Source organism: Rutidosis leptorrhynchoides, chromosome 2 (genome assembly GCF_046630445.1).
Source record: "Rutidosis leptorrhynchoides isolate AG116_Rl617_1_P2 chromosome 2, CSIRO_AGI_Rlap_v1, whole genome shotgun sequence".
In the NCBI taxonomy this organism is placed as follows: Eukaryota; Viridiplantae; Streptophyta; class Magnoliopsida; order Asterales; family Asteraceae; genus Rutidosis; species Rutidosis leptorrhynchoides.
Window position 1 is genome coordinate 47,014,457 of NC_092334.1, and position 25,897 is coordinate 47,040,353.

Genomic DNA, 25,897 nt, shown 5'->3' on the forward strand with positions numbered 1-25,897 from the left:
TATCTTATGATTCTTCTACTTGTTCGTTCATGGTATCAGAGCGCTGGTTCTGGTAATCATCTACTGTGTTAGTGATTTCATTCATTTTGAGTGAAATTGAGGTTTCTGTGATTTGGTCAAGTGTATTTGATCGAACCATGTTCTTGACTGTGTTTGGGTTTGAGAAGGATCTGTGGGTGTTGATTTTCGTTAATCTCAGTTAGATCTAGAGTTTTTCATTCAAAAACCCCAGATCTGGTAAATTAGGGTTTTCTCAAATCCTAATTTAGTCTTCCGCTGTTGGTATTGATTCTGATCTCTTTTCTTTTGTCTCAAAAAGGACGCACTCACTGTAAGTCTTCTTTCATTATCCACTTATCTGAGTCAAAGTGAGTTCTTTTGGGAGAAGATAATCCTCGATTTGCTAACAAGATTAGTGTGAAAACCTGGCCCTGTCTTCTCAGTTCAAAATTACTTACTGTCATTGGAGTAGTCAAGAAGAACACTCTTCTTGACCTTATTACTCTGTTATGTATCGAGTTTTTTTTAACAATCTATTTTTTGTTATATATTGTTGATCCTAATATTGCAGGTTGCCTGGCTAGTAGCCAGTCGATTGGAGTTTGTATTTCTATCATTACAGGTGTCTGAACCGTGGATTTGTTGAAGTTTTAAATACTATTTGTGATTATTCTTTATTTTGTGATATTGCATGGTATCTGATTTACTGTTTTACTGCATATCTTTCAGTTTTCTTGGTGTTTAATTTCTTTTTAGACTATGTTTTTCCCGCTATTTGTTTGTTGTGCTTGCAATCATGTCTGAAAGTGATTCTACTACTTCTGGTATTACTAAAATTAGTAGTTTAGAATTTAATGATCCACTATATCTTCAACCTAGTGACACTTCTGGTGCATCTTTAATTACTCATAAATTAAAAGGAACAGAGAATTATAATGTATGGTCATGTGCTTTAAAACTTGCTTTTCAAACTAAAAACAAACTTGGTTTTATAGATTGTACATGTATTAGAATTAGATATGAGTATGAAGATGATGAAGTGTTATTAAATCAATGGGATATGTGTAATTCTGTAGTTCTTACTTGGATTTTGATTTCATTATCTGAGGATGTGTATAATGGACAAATATTTTCTAAAACTGCTGAATCTGTGTGAAATGAACTTAAAGAAACCTATGATAAGGTTGATGCATCTGTTACTTTTAATCTTTATCATAAAATTAATTCTTGTAGTCAGTGTGGTCAATCTTTTTCTGATTATTATCATAAGTTGAATGCAATGTGGAGAGAATATGATGATATGATTAAAATAGATGATATTGTGTTTGCAAATAAGTCATATCAAGAACATAGTCAGTTTTTAAAATTAATGCAGTTTTTGGGTTTAGATGATGTATACACTTCTGTTAGAAGGCAAATTTTAACTAGTGATCATGTCCCTTCTGTCAAAGTTGCTTTTTCAATCATATTTAGGGATGAGTCACACATGATGCACTCTAATAATACAGTCTAAAAACAACCTGCTGCATTTGTTAGTAAAGCTAGCTATAATAATTTCAACAATGGTAATAACTAGTTTTCGAACCCTCGCTTCGCGTCGAGGGTTCAGTTTTCAATGTATTTTATTGCGTTTAGTTTGTAAAATTATTTCGTGGCTAACGATGATGTCGTTGAAGCGCAACTCGAGTTAAACTAAAATGTATAACCCACGAAAGATTTAAATGTTATTTTAAATTAACAATATATGTGCATCTCCGCGTTTCGCTATGGAATTTTTGACTTTTAAAAATTTAACGCAAAATCAACATGTATGAAAAGTAACTCAAATATTTAGCGTTTTTTAAAAAGCGTCCGTTTTGTGTATAGTTAGTGACATTGTATTCCTAAAATTATTTCGAGTTTAATAATGGCTTTGGAAAAATTTAACTCTTTGCGAGCGAGAAGATATGCCCCGTTGAATTTTCGGTGGAGTTTATTTAAGATTTTTTTATAAAAATGGTTATTTGACAGTTTACCCCCTATTTGGGGGATCGTTTTGAATTTATGAAAAAAGTGTAGGGCGCTTTATTGGTGTAATGAAAGTTAGTTAAAATTAAAAAAAAAGTGAAATGACGAAAATACCACTAGTTATTATTCACCATTTTTGTCTATTAGATAATATAGTAATAACAGGAAAAAAAAATACAAGAATCCATCTCTCAAGTGTACAAAGTGTAACATGCTAGGTCATATTGTTGATAGATGTTATAAATTGATTTGTTATCCTCCAGAGAATATTAATAAGCTTTTCAATCAAGGTTCTCTTAGGTTTAATAGTAATAATTGTGTTACTGACAAAAATGATTGTATAATTCAATAAGCATGATTTTTGTAGAAATGTGATGTGATATTTTAGAAGTTAAGATTAGGTAAGAATAGATTGATAGATTTAGACAATCAACCAAACTTAACTAAAAAAGGACTAATGAACACACGTCCTTTACTTAAAAAAAAACTGGCATGCTATCCCATCATATATTTTATCTTTTTTAATTTTCTTATCCAACTTGTAATCCATCCCATTTTTACGAATCTCACTCCTGCCCATGCCATCTCATGCCATGCCATACTATATCTCAGGGGCGGAAACAGAAGGGGGCCGAGTGAGGCGCTTGTCTCAAGTGGATTTGAAATTTTTTTAGCTCGATAATTTTTTCTTTTGCCATCAAAGCCTCAATATTTTTCCTTCAAAGTCTTCATATTTTATTCCAAAACCTTCATATTTTGCCTAAAAGCCTCCATACTTGCCCAAAATCCTCTATATTTTTCCAAAAAAAGTTACTTCGCTTTTAAAAAAGATTTCTCCCCCAGTGAAAAAAAAATTATGATTCCGCCACTGATCCCATGCCATGCCATCATCTTTCTGTCTCGAATTTGATTATTGTAAAAAAAAATAATTTTTAGTATCGATTAAAGTTAAATTTTATTACCGTAAGTATGACGCCGAATGAGAATCTCTGTATAATCAACAAGATATGTATCTTCAACTTAGACGTCTCAATTATAAATCTTCTTTTGTAGATCTTTCTTATTAGTGAACTAATGTAATATTGTGTTATTGTTAATTTTTTGTTTTTATATATTTAAGTTAAATTATTGTCACTACCTCCGTACTAATTTGATTGTATTGTTTTTATTGTTGAGATGTCCAAAATTAATAATTCACTTTTATATAGATAAGAATAATGAGATGAGTTTTTTTAACTTTATGTATGTTAAACAAATACGTATGTAAAAAGTTAATGCAACAGCGTATCTAATAATGTACAAGCAAACTGCTTATATCATTATTATATTGTCTAACTAGTTTTTAATCCGCGTTTTCGCGGGACTACCATATGATTTAATATTAAATCCGATAGATTGTTAAAACAAATGTAACGTTTGTTTTAACAATCTATCGGATTTAATATTAAATCTAAGGCTGAAAGTACATAGGATGTTGAAATTAACGACATCATATTGTCATGTAAATCAAAATTATATAAAACTGAAAGGTCAAATAATCCATACAATTAAACATGTTGTATAATCAGAAATTGTACTGACAATACTTTGTAAATAAAAAACAAAACATACGAAGTATAACCATAACCATATAGATGAGGAAAAATGGCTCGTAAAGGTAACATAAGTTACAGGTTTTGTCAATAACGGTATATGAGTTTTGCTGATGTTCGAAAAGGATTACGTGTTCTAATTTTTTCCCAAAAAAGATTATGATTTAAAAAAATGTGCAATTGAGGGTAATATTGTCAAATTCATTAACGCCCGTTAATCAAATTTTATTAAATGCTTACAGGTGTTTAGCATGTGAGGGACAAAATTGCACGATTGATCCTTATAATACATTCTTTTCCATCTTTGAAAGGACCCGTCCTAATCCATCTGGACGAATACATTACATTTGGTTACATCGCGAGGTTCTGACCTCTATATGATACATTTTACAAACATTGCATTCATTTTTAAAAGACAAACTTTCATCACATCGAAAGTTGACAGACATGTGTAGTGACCCGAACTTTTCCATGTTTATATATATATATATTAAATGAAATTGTTAATTACATGATTAAGTATTTCCAACATGTTAAGCAATCAAACTTGTTAAGACTTGATTAATTGAAATAGGTTTCATATAGACAATTGACCACCCAAGTTGACCGGTGATTCACGAACGTTAAAACTTGCAAAAAATATATGATGACATATATATGGTTATATATATAGTTAACATGATATTATGATAAGTAAACATATCATTAAGTATATTAATAATGAACTACATATGTAAAAACAAGACTACTAACTTAATGATTTTGAAACGAGACATATATGTAACGATTATCATTGTAACGACATTTAATGTATATATATCATATTAAGATATATTCGTACATCATAATTTCATGATAATATAATAATTTAAAATCTCATTTGATATTATAAACATTGGGTTAACAACATTTAACAAGATCGTTAACCTAAAGGTTTCAAAACAACACTTACATGTAACGACTAACGATGACTTAACGACTCAGTTAAAATGTATATACATGTAGTGTTTTAATATGTATTCATAAACTTTTGAAAGACTTCAAGACACTTATCAAAATACTTCTACTTAACAAAAATGCTTACAATTACATCCTCGTTCAGTTTCATCAACAATTCTACTCGTATGCACCCGTATTCGTACTCGTACAATACACAGCTTTTAGATGTATGTACTATTGGTATATACACTCCAATGATCAGCTATTAGCAGCCCATGTGAGTCACCTAACACATGTGGGAACCATCATTTGGCAACTAGCATGAAATATCTCATAAAATTACAAAAATATGAGTAATCATTCATGACTTATTTACATGAAAACAAAATTACATATCCTTTATATCTAATCCATACACCAACGACGAAAAACACCTACAAACACTTTCATTCTTCAATTTTCTTCATCTAATTGATCTCTCTCAAGTTATATCTTCAAGTTCTAAGTGTTCTTCATAAATTCTGCAAGTTCTAGTTTCATAAAATCAAGAATACTTCCAAGTTTGCTAGCTTACTTCCAATCTTGTAGAGTGATCATCCAACCTCAAGAAATCTTTCTTATTTACAGTAAGATATCTTTCTAATACAAGGTAATACTCATATTCAAACTTTGATTCAATTTCTATAACTATAACAATCTTATTTCGAGTGTTTCGAGTGAAAATCTTACTTGAACTGTTTTCGTGTCATGATTCTGCTTCAAGAACTTTCAAGCCATCCAAGGATCCTTTGAAGCTAGATCCATTTTTCTCATTTCCAGTAGCTTTATCCAGAAAACTTGAGGTATTAATGATGTTCATAACATCATTCGATTCATACATATAAAACTATCTTATTCGAAGGTTTAAACTTGTAATCACTAGAACATAGTTTAGTTAATTCTAAACTTGTTCGCAAACAAAAGTTAATCCTTCTAACTTGACTTTTAAAATCAACTAAACACATGTTCTATATCTATATGATATGCTAACTTAATGATTTAAAACCTGGAAACACGAAAAACACCGTAAAACCGGATTTACGCCGTCGTAGTAACACCGCGGGCTGTTTTGGGTTAGTTAATTAAAAACTATGATAAACTTTGATTTAAAAGTTTTTCTTCTGGAAAAATGATTTTTCTTATGAACATGAAACTATATCCAAAAATCATGGTTAAACTCAAAGTGGAAGTATGTTTTCTAAAATGGTCATCTAGACGTCGTTCTTTCGACTGAAATGACTACCTTTACAAAAACGACTTGTAACTTATATTTCCGACTATAAACCTATATTTTTTCTGTTTAGATTCATAAAATAGAGTTCAACATGAAACCATATCAATTTGATTCACTCAAAACGGATTTAAAATGAAGAAGTTATGGGTAAAACAAGATTGGATAATTTTTCTTGTTGTAGCAACGTGAAAATTGGTAACAAATCTATATTAATCATATCCTAGCTAACTTATATTGTATTATACATGTATTCTAATATATTATGTAATCTTGGGATACCATAGACACGTATGTAAATGTTTTGACATATCATATCGACCCATGTGTATATATTATTTGGAACAACCATAGACACTCTATATGCAGTAATGTGGGAGTTAGCTATACAGGGTTGAGGTTGATTCCAAAAATATATATACTTTGAGTTGTGATCTAGCCTGAGACGTGTATACACTGGGTCGTGGATTGATTCAAGATAATATATATCAATTTTTTTTCTGTACATCTAACTTTGGACAACTAGTTGTAGGTTACTTACGAGGACAGCTCACTTAATGAACTTAAAACATCAAAATGTATTAAAAGTGTTGTAAATATATTTTGAACATACTTTGATATATATGTACATATTTGTTATAGGTTCATGAATCGACCAGTGGCCAAGTCTTACTTCCCGACGAAGTAAAAATCTGTGAAAGTGAGTTATAGTTCCACTTTTAAAATCTAATATTTTTGGGATGAGAATACATGCAGGTTTTATAAATGATTTACAAAATAGACACAAGTACGTGAAACTATATTCTATGGTTGAATTATCGAAATTGAATATGCCCCTTTTTATTAAGTCTGGTAATCTAAGAATTAGGGAACAGACACCCTAATTGACGCGAATCCTAAAGATAGATCTATCGGGCCCAACAAGCCCTATCCAAAGTACCGGATGCTTTAGTACTTCGAAATTTATATCATGTCCAAAGGAGGATCCCGGAATGATGGGGATATTCTTATATATGCATCTTGTTAATGTCGGTTACCAGGTGTTCACCATATGAATGATTTTTATCTCTATGTATGGGATGTATATTGAAATATGAAATCTTGTGGTCTATTGTTACGATTTGATATATATAGGTTAAACCTATAACTCACCAACATTTTTTGTTGACGTTTTAAGCATGTTTATTCTCAGGTGATTATTAAGAGCTTCCGCTGTCGCATACTTAAATAAGGACAAGATTTGGAGTCCATGCTTGTATGATATTGTGTAAAAACTGCATTCAAGAAACTTATTTCGTTGTAACATATTTGTATTGTAAACCATTATGTAATAGTCGTGTGTAAACAGGATATTTTAGATTATCATTATTTGATAATCTACGTAAAGCTTTTTAAACCTTTATTGATGAAATAAAGGTTATGGTTTGTTTTAAAATGAATGCAGTCTTTGAAAAACGTCTCATCTAGAGGTCAAAACCTCGCAACGAAATCAATTAATATGGAACGTTTTTAATCAATAAGAACGGGACATTTCAACATGCATACCATTTCAGAATATATCTAACTATAATTGACTTAATAATAATCTTGATGAACTCAATGACTCGAATGCAACGTCTTTTGAAATGTGTCATGAATGACTCCAAGTAATATCTCTAAAATGAGCAAATGCATAGCGGAAGATTCCTTTAATACCTGAGAATAAACATGCTTTCAAGTGTCAACCAAAAGGTTGGTGAGTTCATTAGTTTATCATAAATATTCATTTCCATCATTTTTAATAGACCACAAGATTTTCATTTTCATTTCTCATAAATATACGTCCCATGCATAGATACAAAAATCATTCATATGTATTGAACACCTGGTAACCGACATTAACAAGATGCATATAAGAATATCCCCTATCATTCCGGGACATCCATCGGACATGATAAAACAACATCGAAGTACTAAAGCATCTGCTACAACGGATGGGGTTCGTTAGGCCCAATAAATCTATCTTTAGGATTCGCGTCAATTAGTAGACTGGTTTACTAATTCTTAGGTTACCAAGAAAAAGGGGCATATTCGGCTTCGGTCATTCAACTATATAATGTAGTTTCGATTACTTGTGTCTATTTTGTAAAACATTTATAAAAGCAGCGCATGTATTCTCAGTCTCAAAAATATATATTGCAAAAGCATTTAAAAATGGAGCAAATGAAACTCACTATACTGTATTTTGTAGTAAAAATACATATGACGACATTGAACAAGTACAGGGTTGACCTTGGATTCACAAACCTATATCAAGTATATACATTAACACATATAATCGTAATCGAACAAATTTATATATTGTTATTATTAATTGTTATTTTAGTAAATTATATGTTTCATTAATAATTTAATTCACTATATTTATTTTATATACTTTAGATACATAACTAATATTTATTATGAAAATATTAATATAGTTATGTTATATGTAATTATTTATATATATAATGTTAATATGTTTAGTATATGATTATATGTAATATTAGAGTATATGTAAAAAGTATATTTTTATATAAATAATATTCATTTGTTATGATAATAGTAGTAATAATAATAATAACAATAATAATATATTTATCAAAATTAAATTTATATCTAAATCATAATTCTAATACTTTTAATATCATATCTGTACATACACTTTATTATCCTATCAATTTAATAACTTTGCTATTACATGGATACTTAATTTACTTTGCCATCCCGAATTATAATTAATGTATTTTAATCACGATAATCTCTTTAGTTTCCATTCATTAATATTTTATAAATCTTTTACTCAAAATTATATTATCTAATGTAATAATATTAACGATAATACTAATAATACTTATAGTACTAGGAATAATAATAATACTAGTAATGATAATAATAATTAAAATCATAATAATAATAATGATACTAATACCTAATTAATAATAATAATAATAACAATAATAATAATAATAATAATAATAATAGATATAAAAATAAGAAGTATACCCTCTTTAAGGAGTTTTTACAAAAAGAATGCTCCAAACCATAATCGAACCCAAGACCTCTCGCTCCACAACTACTCCCGTAACCGCTGCTCCGTTTTTTTTATTTTATGTTTTAACTAATCATCTAAACTAATTTAACCCATTTACGAAATAGAAATCCAAGTAGAAGGAATTGTTTGGCCCGCTCAATAGCCCAATCTATAACAACCCAAGTATATGATCCAAATGGCAGTAAATAATAACGATCGAGGGTATTGTAGGGTTCGGTTTTTGTGTGAACGGTTCCAATTAACAGGAAATAGAAGCAGCTCACGATTGTGTCTGCAACAGAAATAATTCGAATAGTAGCAGATGATGGTTTTATCGAGTCATCACGTATCGTTATCATCCATGGATCCTTTTCTTGTCACGTCACCTTGATTCATAGACACACCATGGTCAAATAAAAGAAAAAAACGCGTATGAATTTGTTTAATCATGGGGCCGGTTGCTTTTCCCCCCTTCGATTAAGTTATTATTACTTTCCAATATTGATTTAATACCACTAATAAAATAATTGGCAAGTGGGTATTCTCTTGTTTGGTAAGTGTCGGCAATAATATAAGCAAGCAACAACGATTTTATTAGCTCATGGTTTGGTTAAAGGAGAAGAAAAAGATGGTGGTGATGTGGTGGTTTAAATAGAAACGGAAAACATAAGTAGCAGTTGCGGCATAAACAACTTGTATCATCATCAAGCTTGTACAGTGACGTATAGCAGCAGTCCAGGTTCAATTATAAATAGGAAATAGTGAAGGAGCTGTAGCAGTGGTTGCATTAACGAGTTGCAGCAGGAGAAAACAAAATATCAAGCAAACGTGCTATTGGGTGGGTCTTGGTTTCAAACCGATTAGAAATAGGAGCAAACAGATGTAGTAGTTCAATGAGAATGATGTGGTTGTGTGGGTGTGCGTGTGGTTCATCGTCTTCTTCAGATCGAAACAGAAAAGAACTAGCCATTCGAATGGTTGGAGATAACAGTAGCTCGTTAATCATCTTCATCATTCATTATCTTACGGATTATTATTAATTACAATCACCATTATCATTATATTTTCAAATCACCATAATCACGTGGTTGTTTATCATTAATCTTTATGATCGTCATTATCACCAACATCATACATCTCCAGTTATTATTGTCACCGTAATAGTAAACAAGAGTAAGAAAGATATGCAGCTGTAACAGTTTAAATGGTGATTAATTGGGTGTTAATGGAAATGGTGGCGATGGATAATTGAAAGACTTTTTCAATATCCTTAACAATTCGATTCATTTAGAGGGTGGAGTGGTTGACAGCCTTTATGAATCAGACAAAGAAGGAGGAATAAAAGTACAATACAGAATTAAAGTAGATATGGACTCCTAACAAAATTTTGGATTGTATCTTGTGATTAAACACTGATTTGTACGATTTTGAGAAAGAAGAGTAAATCATAAACAGGTTGAAAGTGATTTGGAACTGAATATGTAATTATTTGTATATATAAAATTTGTATATAACAGTAATTATATCTATATATAACTGTATATGTAATTATATATATATATATAACTGTATTTATGTACGTATATGCATCTGTATTATATACCTATATCTAAAAGGTAAAGTGCAAATGAATAGTACTATTCCTTTTTCAATTTCCACAAACTTAACCCCTAACTTTCATTATAATACAAATCGAACCATACATATATCTAAAAGGTAAAGTGGAAACGAATAGTACTATTCCTTTTTCAATTTCCACAAACTTAACCCCTAACTTTCATTATAATACAAATCGAACCCCCACTTTATACGTATATTTTTTTCCCAAATTTCACAAGCTTAACCCCCTAACTTTTATTAAAATACAAATCGAACTCCCACTTTACTAACTTTTTTTTTTTTTACTAATATTCAATTTTCACATACTTAACCCCCTAACTTTTATTAAAATACAAATCGAACCTAACTTTTATTAAAATACAAATCGAACCCCCACTTTACTAACTTTTTTTTTTAAAATAAAACTCGAACGCTAAAAGAGGCAACTTTCACAAAAGGAACAACCCTTCAATGTTATGTCGAAAAAAATTCTTTTTTACAAAATAGATCAAGACTTTTTTTTTTAACTCGCATTCAAAACGGAGCCCCGACGCGAAGCTAGGGCTCCACAACTAGTTAATACTATATACGTATATTAATAACAATATCAATACTAATAATAACTATATAAATAATAATAATAATAAGTTAATAATAATGATAATAATATCAATAATTCTAATAATAATAATAAATATACTAATAATAATAATGATAAAAAGGATAATTTTAATAAGTATAATAATAATTTCGTAATAAGAATGATAGTAATCATATTATTAATATTGCCATTAATAACACTACTTATAATAATAATAATAATAATAATAATTCTTAATAATAATGATAATGATAATATCTGATAATAATACTAATATTAATCATAATAACTAAAATTATAATTTTATTACTAGTTATAATAATAATAATAATGATATTAACATTGATAATTATAATGTCAATAATAATAATAATAACATAACAAATCAATTGTATCAATTTTCATATATATATATATATATATATAATAATATTAATAATACTGATATTAATATTAATATTAATATTAATGTTTATGAAAGTAATAATATTAATATAATAACTATATTCTAACTTGTATTATATTTTAATTATGTAATATTTAATAATCATATAATATATTATATAATAACTTTTATTGAATATTTATTATTTATAAATTTTATATATAATACAATATACATATAATAATAATTATACATAGAAATCATATATATTTATATATGGATTCATTTTAAATTACACTTAATTATTTCGTATCTTATTTTAATATTTAATTCTAATGATTAGTTTTTTTTTATTTTATTATTATTTCACATTATTATATATATACCCTTATCTTTATATATATATATATATATATATATATATATATATATATATATATATATATATATATATATATATATATAGTGGTAGGATCAAGAGGGAAGTAACCATTCGGGGGGAAGCGGGGGGAAGCAAAAAAATTTTTTTTTTTTCGTTTTTTGAAAAAACTTTGTTCACGAACATTATAGATGAGATGAAAATATGAACATTTAGTAGAGACACTTTGTGATAAATATTTTTATTTTGGCGGGAAAACGCTCGAAGAAGTAATATATAACAATTATCGTGTTTTTCGAGCGTATTTTGAGGTTTTAGCTATTGGGGTTTAGATATTAGGGTTTAGATATTAGGGTTTATAGGGTTTAGATATCAGGGTTTAGAAATTTAGGGTTTAGGGTTTAGATTTAGGGTTTAGATTTAGGATTTAGATTGAGTTTTTAACACGAACGGTTTAGAGTTTAGGGTTTAGGGTTTAGGGTTTGGTGTTTTGGGTTTATGGAATAAACCCAAAACACCAAACCCTAAACCCTAAACTCTAAATCGGGCTAAATTTTACTTCACAAAACATGAAAAAAAACGTTCATATTCTTCACGAACAATATTATCTTGAATGTTATTTTTGTCGATCGTTTTTCCGCCTAAATAATAACATTCATCACGAAGTGTCTCTTCTAAATGTTAATATTTTCATGTGATCTTGATGCCGGAAAAAAAAATTTCAAAAAAAAAAAAAACGAAAAAAAAAAAAATTTTGCTTCTCCCCGCTTCCCCCGATTGGTTACTTCCCAATTGATCCTGTCCATATATATATATATATATATATATATATATATATATATATATATACATACATATTTATTTACACACAATTGTTCGTGAATCGACGGGTATAGTCAAAGGGCAAATGCATTCATGAAAAAATAGTTCAAACATTTTGAGACTCGATTAAATAGACTTTGCTTATCATGTCAGAATCATTAAAAGATTAAGTTTAAATTTGGTCAGAAATTCCCGGGTCGTCACAAACTTTACACCATTCAAAACATATTTACCAAATTCATGCATTTTATAAATTATATAGCAAAATAACATATATTTTACTTTTAAGGTTAATGACTTTTATCTACAGAATCGTTTTTAATCACGTCATCTCTTATATTTATGTTTTCAACAATACCAATCTCGAAGAAGCAAAGATCAAATTACTAAAAATCTCATCATTTGAGCCATAAAGTTTTGTTATACATGTCTTTTCAAGTTTGTGTGTATATGGCTTGATTTTATTTTATTTTATTTTTTTGCAAAAAACATGAAATTAAATATATAATACCTACTCACGCAAAGTGAATAGCCAAGCATTACAAAGGTGTATATGGCTTGATTGTTCATATTACTATTTACTATCTCATAATATAATGTGCGTGAATTTATAGCTTTAAATATATGACGATAATACAAATGAAGGGGATTAATAACTTCATTCTAACTTTTTTCCTCCAATTCCATTGGGGTGATTTCGATTAAGGGGAAAAAAATACACGTGATTGAGGAAATTTGATTAGAACTCGGAGACACATTTTGTATCGGAAGAGATTTAGATCTAAATCATGTTATTTTAGATCTAACGGTCTACTTTTAATTATACTTTTTAATCCAAGGGCTATTATTTTGTCATGTCAACTTTTATTAAGTTTGCTTTGCTAATATTACTTCTATTATAATATATAAAAAGAAAAGAAAGATTACCACCGAACTATTGGTTGAGTGGTAAAAAGTCTCAGTTGGTTGTGGACATGTATCATTGAAAAAATAGGTGCATGTTTAAATCATGAGGGGGGGAGTTTTCTCCAAGGTTGTACCTCTGGTATCCTTCACTCTGTCCGGAACAAGCATTTAACCTAAAACATTCCGGGTACGCTTTGCACGATGGATGCGAGAAGTTTCTTCTTAACGGGTACGTGAGTGGCAACTGAGAGGATTACATGCCAAAATTGCCACTCTAAAAAAAAGAAAAGAAATACGGAGTATTTAGGAACAAAGTGTTAGTCATAGAAAAGATCATTAAATACTATTTCGTTTATATGATTAACATCCTTTCACGTAATAATAATATTATTATTATTATTATTATTATTATTATTATTATTATTATTATTATTATTATTATTATTATTATTATTATTATTATTATTATTATTTGATTTGATATTTGATTTGATAGGTCAAATTATATACTTTGTGTAGAAGTTTAGAAGACTAATGATTTAACATTTTTTATTATACGGAGTAAGATTTTTTGTTTTGTCATCACAGTGATCACAACTTGATTAATGAGAATTATTGGAGTATTATTTAAATTTAAATTTAAATTTAAATTTAATTTATTTATTATTTATATCCCGCCATTTCACACCGCGCACCATTTCAAACACTTCCTTCTCTCACACAGACCAGCCACCGTCACTACCACCGCCGCCCGCCGTCTCCGCCGTCACTTCATCGTCTTTAATATTCTCAAGTTTTCATCGATTAAATTCACGTTTCAGCGGTTAGCTTCTATTCAATCCTGTTTCTATCTCCCTTATCTACCCTAAGATTATTACAACATGTATATATGCTCGTTATTAATTTCAATTTACCGTCTATATGTTTAACGTTTATACATTCGCCACTTGTTGTACTTAAATGATATGTTAATTGAATGAATGTCTCGTTATCTTTTTATTAATTTGATTTAGGTGCTGGATTGTACTCATATTCCTCAAATGGAATCATCTAACATAATTTAGGGTTGTTTTGTTAGAAATTAAATTAAAAGTATAATGCTATTGTTAATTATAACTCATTAGTAGTAGTACTCCTCATCAACAAATAAGTTGAAAAATGTATTTCGATCAATAGTTAGATAATGCTTTGGTTGAAGTACACTGACTAAACTAGTTACATGTAATTGGTATATGTCTCTATGTTGCTTAACATTCGATGTGTATGTATAAGGATGAAGATGACATATTTGCAGACAAGTCTAGTATAATTGAGTTAATTTGGTGTCATTAATTGGGTACGAGTTGTATAACCGAATTTGAAACTGTCTTAACGAGAAATAAGAAACTCATCTATTATTATGATTGTGTAGCATTAAATTATCACACAATCATACATATCCCCATGAATATAAATGTATTCATCATCACCGAAAAGTATTCCTTTTATCTTAACTACTTTTTATTCAAATTTGCTTTTTCAACTGCGTGTTTGTAGATATTATTTCCTATTGACAACAATGGTTGCCTCTTTTGTTTTTCTGCTTGTGTTGAATTACAAGATGCTGGAACTTATTTGCTGGTAAGTGAGCATGCTAGCGAATGACTGAGGTAAACTACATGAGGTAAGAACACTAGCTGCATTTTTTTTTTTTTTTTTTTTTTTTTTTAAAGGCAAGCTTGCATCAGTCCGGACCGAAGCCTAGTCATCATTTGCACACACACACGCGCTTTCGGGCAGGAAACCCGAACCACACTCTGAGGATCCGACCCTTTAACCATCCCGAGGGATGATAATGACTTCATTTGTTCCCAATTTCTTTTGATTTTGGTGGTTTTTATATGATCAGAAACAACTTTAACGGAGGTTCTAAACATGTGGACAAGTCTAAGAGGGATAATTGGTCTCAGCATGCCAAAGCACAACATAATTTTTCAAAGCAAGATGAATTTTTGAAATCCAATTTTTTGTTCTCTTTGTCATCACAAAAACCTTGTGCTGCAGGAGCAATGACAGCCGCTGTAAGGTATGTTTTCTACGTTATTCAGAAAGCCTAATCATATTTATCGTACATGTTAGATTTATCTGGGATCCTGATATCTAAGTGCGATTCTTTACCAATATTTGCTCACCATTTATCCGTCCAAAGTGTTGAATATTTCGTTTTAGCACTTCTGTTCAGTCTTGTGATTTTTACGGACTTCTCTTTTGTCTTACTATGGTTTGGATTATCGGTTCATACTCGGACTATTTGTATTCAATTCAATATTTTACTTCATGTTCCTAATCAGCACATCATCCTGGTGGAAACATATATCTGTTTCACATTGTTATCATATAGAACTTGTCCATGCCAGGGATTGTTTTTTAAGAAGCTATCAAATAATTTGCTCTTACGATGATATGGAACTTTACTAGTTTTTTTCTTTGTGCAGATCATTGTCAGGCCAATTTCAAACTGTTTCAAACTCACATAGTCCGCATGCTGACAAGGTATATCATGTTACTTGTTTGTTTCTATTTAAATATTGTTTTATGACTATCTGGGTCATGAAATTTAATGTTGCTTTTCTGTATTTTCTGTTTTGTCTTTGTTATTATCAAAAAGTTTGATGACCATTCTAGGGAAGAACTATACTGCCTAGAATAAGGCACAACAATTATATTTAACATTTAATAATATAGGTGGTAAGATGGGCGGCTTAGGTGCTTGGTAAGAGCTCAAAAGACGTTTTGGTTGCGATGGGTCATTTTTAGTATAGGTAGGACCAGGCTGAGCTGAGCCCCTAAGTCGTTACTCTCTTTTTGTCCATATTGGTTTATATTCTTTTATTAAGTTATGCATCATGATTGAAAAAACAATTTTATTATAATATAATAAGTTTTATGATGTTGTGTGTGATAAAAATAATTCTGGCGACTTTCAACACTCTACTTTGACCCGTTCCTGTTTTAGCTGGATTTATTATCATCGGTTTGAGATAAAATAAAATTTCATGTCCAAGTTGGCACTTTTGTAAGAAATGGGTTGATATTGCCTGATATGTAAAGAATCTCTTTGTCTTGCCTACATTTGTTCTTTTGGTTCTTCATAGGTAAAAGTTATTTTTAAAGTTCAGAATAAAATATGGAGTTTTCTAATACATTAGATTTTTGACAGGCTTGGCAAGCTTTTTCCAACCTTAAGTTGTCATCCAGAAACTACATTAAACCTGGTAAAACCCGGCCACTGACTAATAATGGTGGCACTGTGTTTATCCAAGATGTCAGAAGACCTACTCAACAATGTTCATCTGATGTGAATAACAAAACTTTGGGACAAACTCAATCAAACCGCTCCAATGAGGCTAATATTCAACATAGTGAGCCTAGACACAAGACCAATGGGTTTGCAGCAGTTACCACTTCTGTGGCAGAAGCTGGAAGCTTTGGAATGCCGCTTAATGGGGCTTATGCATCGAGTTCCATAGATGCTGGTTGTAGTAATATAAACAGTTTGTACAATAATGCCAAAAATTCAGGCCATGACATACACAACTATGCCCCAAATTCGAGCCATTCAAAGGTGTTCCAGGAGACTAATGCTGGTGGCTTTGATGACGATGATGATCTACTTCAGGTCATTCACGCAACTACTAAGGCCTGGACTGGACAATTCTGTACTTAGAGTGTTAATATGGACCGGGTTGGGTATTGGGTTAAGAGGGGTCATTGTTCAATACGGGTCAAAACGGGCCGCATCTTGCTCGCTAACGTGGTTGACTCAAAACATATTTGTTAATTCTTATTATTAATGTTATTACTAAAAAAATAAATTATATATAATGATTTGCAAGGCTGTCTGCAATTTTGTTCGAGTTTCAATCCTATTGATCGTTCAACCCATTTGACCTGCCCCCTTTTGTAGCTAGATTACCCCCTTTTAGATACAACCCAGTTCTGACCTATTTATAAGTAAGTGGGTCGAAGTTTCCTTCTTGATTCGAGAGTAAAAAGGATAAAAGTAAGCAAGTTGTAACATGATGTGTCTGACATAGTACTCACATTCTAGCAGAAAATTGTTTAGAGTAACTGTCTTTGTTTAACATATCGTTTAGTGGCTTACTTTCATTATCATACAACTTCAACTTCCAGATTATTGACTTGGATCAAATAATTAGTCAACACTATCAATCAGCTAGCACACCACGGTCATCAATTCCACATTGTCCACCTGTCACCCCAGCTGTATGTAATAGTGTTTCGAGGCACAATGACCTGAGTTTGCCTCCTGAACTGTCTGTGAACTGCAGCCATGGTCATAAGGCAAGTAACTCAAGCCATTCAGTTTGTGGTTATATCATATTAGTTTTTGACAAACTAACTTTTGAAATTGATGCAGCTAGGACTTTGTCCTGAAGCTTCAAACCATCTGCAAATAATGAAGGACATGCTCATTTCCATTGCAAATGATCTGCTTGACAATGTTGACCTGAATTCAGATCAAATAGAAAAGCTTCGTCAAGATAGGTATCATCTCTCGCTGCCTTTTGAAAATGAAATGGTGTTTTTTTTTTTCTCTTCTAATTGGAAGTTTTTAATTAGTTGAAAGTTGGTTATATCTTGTCTGTCGTAAAACAAAGACTCAATTGAAAACATATCTGCTATAATTTGAGATTTCCAATATTGATTCACTCATGAGTATTTTTTTGTTTTTGTTTTGATCTTATCTACCAAATGGGTCAAGGCCAATAGGGGAATGATTCTAATCGGTTGAACGGTTTGAAAGTCGCCCAAAGTCTAATTTAACGAATACAATTTCATAAAATTGTCTCATTTCAAAATGTATGATTGTTAGCTTTATAATATGGTTAACGTGATCATAATTAATGTGTTAGTTATTTATAAAATTAAAAAACGTTTGTATGTGGGTCAACCTGCCTGGCCTGGCTTGGATTACCCCGTTTCGACCAGAACCTACCTGTTACCCAACCCACTCAATTTGCCCATTTAGTAACCTTTTGCTATGATCATCATTTATCAAAAAGAAACAATAAAGTTAGAAGATGGCGCCATAGGTTTTCCAGGATTCATAACCATTACAGATGACAAACACATTGATATATTCAGTTGTATTTCTTCCTCTTGTCTCTGCTTTGGTTTATTATATAATTACCACCAAATTTATAAGATTATCAAACCTGTTACTGGGTGAGTTATTATTTTTATGTTCTATTATTTGTAGGCAATTATTGAATAAGCAAACTCAACAACTCGAGAAATATCTTCAAACTAGTATGGTTGTTGATTTAGGGCCGAAATCAAGCTTTGCTGCAAATGCTACACCTAGAGATTTTCAGTATGAAACTCCTCCGACATTTGCATCAAGGATTGACCCCACAAGACTTGACAATTTTTACATGCATAACGAGGCAAATGGATCTACTACATGGAACTCACCATCTGTATCATATTACTCAAATGATAACGTTGGTTTTTCTTCAGCCCCTATAGAGAGGGAACCATACGTCCCAAAGTATATCGAAGTCAATTACAATGAAGGTTCAGCTGACAAGAAATGGAGCAAGAGAGATTTTCCATGGACCAAGAAGTTGGAGGTATGTCATACAAAAATGATTTGGTGAACCCGACCCATACCAAAAGTTTCTGTCTAAACCTAAACTCGTTTTGACCCATTGCCTACCTGCCTATTATACAAGCTGTAGTGACACTTTTCCCTGTATCTCTGCAGGCCAATAACAAGAAAGTGTTTGGAAATCATTCTTTCAGACCTAATCAAAGAGAGGTGATAAATGCAACAATGAGTGGGAAAGATGTATTTGTTTTAATGCCAACTGGAGGTGGAAAAAGCTTGACTTATCAGGTACTACATTTTTCCACTACTAATTATGTTGCTTAGAACACAGTATTAATTTTTTTGACCAACTGATTTTCCATAACAATTGGATCTTAAATACTTCTTATACTGCAGCTCCCTGCTCTTATTTGTCCTGGTTTAACATTGGTAATCTCACCCCTTGTTTCACTGATTCAAGATCAAATAATGCATCTTTTACAGGTATGCGTTTGTTTTCAGTTTGTTTTTTTCCCTTCCCAAATGTGCTTCTTTTTTATCTTCTTTCATAAGTGCATTGGTATTACACTTAGGCAAACATCGCTGCTGCTTATTTAAGTGCGAATATGGAATGGACTGAGCAACAACAGATTCTAAGAGAGATTTCCTCAGAGTCATGTAGTTACAAGCTGTTATATGTTACCCCAGAGAAAGTGGTAAAGTGAGTCTTTATTATCATCCTTAAACTGTGAGTCATCTTATTGTGCAAACATACTATGTTGGCATTTGACTAGAGGTAAGCTAAATAACGTAAGCATGTGACAATCACTTGTTTTGTGTGAGAATTTTATGCTATTTCTCAACAGAGTGAAAATGATGGTAGATTCTATGGCGCAAAGCTGCAAATTATATGATAAAGTAACTATTACTAAATACTTTAGACAATATAGCATGTTTTTGTGGTCCAACTTCTGGCATGTACTTAGCTGGAGTTACTACAATGATTTGGTGGATTGCAGCTTGTTTATTCTACCCCAAACATTTGAATTTGTTGGATCACTGAAATTGCAGGTTGAAACATGTATCTGGTTTTATATCTTAGCTGGATAGATGGACATGTCTACCCTGATTGATAATTGAATTTTAGGTAATTTTATAGGTCACCGATAGAAATGACAGCCCTATCATAATAGAGATTTCATGCTAGAACCTGTAGCATTGTATAAACAATTGAACAAACTGCATCTTGCACCTAAATTCTAGTCACTAGTTATCAACTTACATTTTTCTTTCTTATAAGCTCTTTATTAAACCGAGCTAGGTATGTTTCAAATGCTGATTCTAGTCATTTATCAGTTTTAAGGTTTTATGGCTTCATATTCCTCACCTTGTTGTTGAAGATCTACTTTTATATTGATTCGACAATGCAAAATATTCTTACTGACAATCATTTAATGAACATTTAAAAAGATAAGTGAAACTTGTAATGTTAATGAAGCTCATTTCAAATGATACTTTGCCATCCTACTATTAAGTTGCTAATCACTAAATTAATTGGTACACAAGTGCAGAAGTGATTTTTTGCTTCGACAATTGGAACACTTGCACACTCGGGGATTGCTAGATAGAATTGTTGTTGATGAAGCACATTGCGTGAGCCAGTGGGGGCATGATTTCAGGCCAGATTATCAGGTGACGGCTTTGACTGCATTATCGCATATTGGATCAAACATTGCAAAACATATTTTGAGATTTCAAACAATAAATTTGGCTAACCTCTAAATAATGACGATCAACATAATTATAACTGAAAACTATTCATATTGGAAGGTTAATATCCTTTTTGGTTCAGTTTATGCTTTGCTTTGTCAATTTTGTATAAAAGCCTAAATAAGGGTGTTATGTACAGGGTCTTGGTATTTTGAAGCAGAAGTTTCCAAAAATACCCGTATTAGCTTTAACTGCCACTGCTACAGCCAGCGTTAAGGAGGATGTTGTGCAGGCTCTTGGTCTGGTTGACTGTATCATTTTTCGCCAAAGTTTTAACCGCTCAAACCTAAGGTACGATTTAAGGTTAGATAATTTGTGTCTATACTTTGTTTAACCTTTTACTTATGATAATATTTCAGGTTTTCGGTATTTCCTAAGACGAAAAAATGTATGGAGGATATCGACAAATTTATTAAAGACAATCATTATGATGAATGCGGAATCATTTATTGCCTTTCCAGGATGGACTGTGAAAAAGTTGCTGAGAAGTTGCAGGTTCTGTTCCCCTAGGCCCTAACCTTGAATGATAAGATTAGAGCAGTAACAGTTAGTATTATGAATCAAGTTACTTATTATGGAAAGATTCTTCTTTTCAGGAGTGTGGGCACAAAGCAGCGTTTTATCATGGTACTATGGACCCTGATCTACGTACATCAGTTCAAAAGCAGTGGAGTAAAGATGAGATTAATATAATATGTGCAACTGTCGCGTTTGGGATGGGTATGATCTAATTCTCAGTTACCTGTTAGATAAAACAAATTATCTAATTGCACATATATTACAGGAATTAACAAACCAGATGTTCGGTTCGTCATTCATCATTCTCTTCCTAAATCAATTGAGGGCTACCACCAGGTATTCGTTTATAATAATTATGTTCTAGTTCTATTCTCATATCATGAAATGATAACTGTAACACGATGTGTTTAGTTGATAATAAACCACAACCTCTGTAATTGTTTACTGTATTGTAGGAGTGTGGCCGTGCAGGCAGAGATGGCCAGATTGCATCTTGTGTGCTTTATTACAGCTATAGTGATTATGTAAGTCATCTATTATTTGGTTGTTTATCGTTCCTTTATAAAACGACACCATATAAAGTTCTATGTTTTCTATTCATGATTCAAATCTCTTTGTATTGAAGATCCGAGTCAAGCATATGCTTAGTTATGGAGCTGTAGAGCAAAGCTATTTTACACCTGGACAATATTGTAAGGGCTCTTCAAATTCAGGAAGGCTGGAAACAAATTCTGAAAACCTTTTACGAATGGTGCTTGCTCTTGTCCTTTTTTTTAAAACTTATGGGTGGTACTTATATGATCGACTTATGGAACTAAACTCTTTATTTTGCAGGTCAGCTACTGTGAAAATGATGTTGACTGTAGACGTTTTCTACAGCTTGGTCATTTTGGTGAAAAGTTTGATTCTGTCCACTGTTTCAAAACATGCGACAATTGCCTGAATACACAAACACTTGTAGACAAGGATGAAACGGAGATAGCAAAACAATTGGTTAGAATCATATGCAAGTTTGTTGTGTTTATGTGTTGCGACATCATATACTCTGTTTTATAGAGATGAAGTATGGTCATTATGGTTGTTTGTTATAGTTATTCTATTAATCTGCAGGTTGACTTGGTTAAATTAGCTCGACAGCAATACTCAGCATCTCACATCTTGGATGTCTACAGAGGTTCCATGAGCCAAATTGTAATTCTCAGAAATGATATTTCTTTAAGGTGGCCAAATGGGTGGGTTGGGTAACTAGTCAATCTGGTTTGGTCACAAGTAACACCTCTTTATGCTTATTTTGCTAAATATATATACAGAGAATATATAAAAACTTTTTTACGTTTGAATACTCTTTAGATGAGTTTTTAAAACATCGACCCATTTCTAATTCAGTCAATTCCTTTAGCTTAACACATTTGACCTGTTAAAGTATTTCAAGATGCCACCTCTAGTATTTCACTTCAATTTCACAGTTTCTCTATGTTAATATGATAGTTGTGAAAATACAGGTAAAAAGGAACAAACACGATGCATTACGTTTGCATGGAGCTGGGAAACATCTAGCTAAGGAGGAAGCATCACGTGTACTACGTCATCTTGTTGTTGAGGAGATTCTTGTGGAGGATGCAAAGAAAAGTGATGTTTACGGATCTGTATCATCGGTCTTAAAAGTAATAATTCTCAATTATTAAGATAAAATAAATTTACTTTGGCTGGCTGGTTAAGATACAGTTTGCCTAATTTCTAAACGGGTTAAATTTGTATTATGCTCTGTGCATACTTATTCTGTTAAGTTCTTTTCTATATAAAATATTTCAGTTTTTTATGTCTTGTGTTGTCCGCAGGTAAATGAAAAGAAGGCTGTCGATTTACTTGCAGGTCGGCAGAAAATAGTTTTGAGGTCAGCGTGCTTTCTTGTTGGCTTTTGTCATTATGAACATAAATATAGTAAAAATTTACATTGAAGAACGAAAACAATACAAAGATTTCAGTTTTAGAGCTGATATTAATATACTATATTATATACTCTGTAATGAATTTAGATTTAGATTCAGTCTTGAATGCAAACATATCTCATTATTCTTACTCGGTTATGTTGTAGATTTCCTTCTTCCACTAAAGCATCAAAATCTTGTAAAAAGGATGCAACTTCAGCAAGAGGTTCTTTAACATCGACAAAACAACTTCCTGTTCAAGTAGATGCTCCTGCTACTGCTCGATCAAAACCAGGGATTGACTCAGTATGTTGACTTTTCCACCCGCGTTTCCTATATCTATAATATTTTTAGAATTTACAAAGCAATATTTACCACAACTACTTAACTAGTTTCATAAATGGTACAGGCACTCTCGGCCAATATATTCACAGCTTTGAAAATGCTTCGAGCTGATATCATTAAGCAGCAAGGAGACAAGTGTTACGCACACCACATATTTACGTAAGTTATTTATGCTGAAAGAATGCCACGTCTATATGAACTCCTAAGTTAGATTATATGCACCTAAAGATTATGACTTTTTCCAGCAAATATAATTTTTGACTGAAAAGTCGTCTTTATAATGCATTATCTTGATCTTGATGTAGGAATGCAACCCTGCAATCTATTAGCAAAAAGATCCCCAGAACTAAAGAAGAACTTCTGGATGTTAGCGGGGTTAGCAGGTAAGTTCTTAACGATTTTAATAAGAGGCGGCCATTTGGACAGTTTACTTATGAATTAGTCTATTTGGAACCAAAGAAATAGCTAGTGAGATGAAATAGACAAATGGGTTGAGCTGGTCAGTTGGGTCAAAATTCACCTACGATAAATACAGCTCTTAAATTGCTTCTTAAAGATTTATTTTTCTTGTTTGTGTTCATTATAATCACACTAATCATATTTTTTAGAAAATGGAGAAAGAAAGTGTTTAGAGTGGGTCAACCCAGCCCATTTTGTCATGTCAGTAAATTTGGTACCTTTGATTGACTAAATAATGGTTTAGTATGCAAGGCAAATGCTAATGACAAGCTTAACACAGGGCAAAACTAAACACATACGGCGACAGAGTTCTGGAAACTATCGAGGCTACGATAAATAAAGACAACAGTAAATATAATAAACACAACATAAACATAGATTCGTTTTACGAGAGGCAACCACAACCGTCTTCGAGAGGTGCTAAGGGAAGCCGTAGCAATAGTTCCAATTCTTCAAAGAGAAGACGAAGCACGGTTATCGATCCATATGAGGATTCAAAAGAAGATGATGATGATGATGATTTTGTTGTAAGTACTGCACGTTCAAAGAAAAGGGTACCCGAGGAGCCTAGTGCAAGTGTTGAAACTGTTGACTTTTTTGACGAAATTCCCGATGAGGATCTGTATTTCTATGGCATTTGACAATGAGGCCCAACTCCTCAAATTACATCTGAAAAGTGGCAAGACCTTTGTGTGATTATGTCATCAAAAAGTTAACCGGAATGATTAACATAGGCCAGGTCAATCTGCTCTCATTGTTAACTAATCATGCCATTCACACAGTTGGTAGCCCATTTTTGCAAACACATCCAAACAATTAATATTCGATTTTGAAGCAAATAAAAAGATTCGTGTAGCCTACTTGCTGAAAGCACAAATGTTTGTACAGTTGATCATGCCGTTCATGCTATATAGGGGAATTTGTTAGTGTAACAGGTCAGCTAATTTTCTTGTAGACATGATATTTAATGTCTATATTAACTGATTGCAAGCATCTAATGAACCTTCAACCTATTTGCTGAAAGTGATTATGAATGGTGATTACTAACACATTACAAATATTTGATATGTCTTAACATCTTAAACATAGCAAAACTATGTTTAAAAAATTATTAAATAAATATTTACTTCGAATAACCTAAACATTTCATTTCGTATCCGTTTAAATAATATTGCAAATTACGGAGTAATGATTACGGATAAAGAAGGTTATACCTGCGGATTCAATACACGCATACGTGTTTACGGCAACTCAAATAAATAATGAATAATCGGTCCACATTTTATGAAAATCTCAGCAAACCCCTAATTCTTTCATCTCATTAACGTTATTGTGGAGAGAGAAGATTTCTGATTGGTTGAGAATGGAGTTATTGAGATTTTCTAAAATTGTGTGTAAAAAGTAAGTGGACACTTGTAGTGGGACGGAGGTAGTATGATACTTCGGTGACCAACTAACTCGAACAAAAAGATAAATGACAAATGTGCAATATTTTCGCATTGCCTAACCGTTAGAAAGTTACATATCATATTTACTAATAGAATTTTGCTAATATATGACTCATATAGCATACATTAAGCTCTATTTAATAAACCGGCAAAATCCGTATACCCTATCATATGCATTTGTTGATTCAATTATATTTTTACTATTTTTATGTAATCTTTATTGAAAAATTCTAATATTAAAAATTATGATTTCATTAAATGCAGTTTAAATTAATTAAACACT

At 31.4% G+C, this 25,897-nt stretch overlaps 2 protein-coding genes across 2 annotated transcripts; both read left to right on the forward strand.

The window, feature by feature from the left end:
• Positions 1 to 796: 796 nt before the first annotated feature.
• Positions 797 to 1,513, forward strand: LOC139887851 (uncharacterized). The gene is made up of 2 exons (XM_071870902.1): positions 797 to 1,152; positions 1,234 to 1,513. Exons 1-2 carry the CDS (start codon positions 797 to 799, stop codon positions 1,511 to 1,513), a joined length of 636 nt encoding a protein of 211 aa, XP_071727003.1.
• Positions 1,514 to 15,192: 13,679 nt separating this feature from the next.
• On the forward strand, positions 15,193 to 24,841 carry LOC139890824 (ATP-dependent DNA helicase Q-like 4A). Its single transcript, XM_071873738.1, has 26 exons — positions 15,193 to 15,215; positions 15,441 to 15,617; positions 16,027 to 16,084; positions 16,752 to 17,210; positions 17,726 to 17,896; positions 17,973 to 18,100; positions 18,816 to 19,188; positions 19,323 to 19,454; positions 19,563 to 19,649; positions 19,739 to 19,866; positions 20,717 to 20,837; positions 21,055 to 21,206; positions 21,275 to 21,410; positions 21,512 to 21,635; positions 21,700 to 21,770; positions 21,890 to 21,958; positions 22,060 to 22,185; positions 22,269 to 22,427; positions 22,545 to 22,625; positions 22,937 to 23,098; positions 23,273 to 23,328; positions 23,530 to 23,668; positions 23,772 to 23,866; positions 24,013 to 24,090; positions 24,447 to 24,560; positions 24,597 to 24,841. Exons 1-26 carry the CDS (start codon positions 15,193 to 15,195, stop codon positions 24,805 to 24,807), a joined length of 3,630 nt encoding a protein of 1,209 aa, XP_071729839.1. The 3' UTR covers positions 24,808 to 24,841.
• Positions 24,842 to 25,897: the final 1,056 nt, after the last annotated feature.

What these genes read in the sequence shown, in the direction of transcription:
- LOC139890824 (XM_071873738.1), top strand. Translation starts at nt 15,193, where the DNA reads ATGACTGAGGTAAACTACATGAG. An exon ending in GCAATGACAGCCGCTGTAAG is followed by an intron (nt 15,618 to 16,026) that starts GTATGTTTTCTA and finishes TTCTTTGTGCAG; the next exon opens with ATCATTGTCAGGCCAATTTC. An exon ending in GAAAAGCTTCGTCAAGATAG is followed by an intron (nt 18,101 to 18,815) that starts GTATCATCTCTC and finishes TATTATTTGTAG; the next exon opens with GCAATTATTGAATAAGCAAA.
- LOC139887851 (XM_071870902.1), top strand. Translation starts at nt 797, where the DNA reads ATGTCTGAAAGTGATTCTACTACTTCTGGTATTACTAAAATTAGTAGT. An exon ending in TCTAAAACTGCTGAATCTGT is followed by an intron (nt 1,153 to 1,233) that starts GTGAAATGAACT and finishes TAATTCTTGTAG; the next exon opens with TCAGTGTGGTCAATCTTTTT.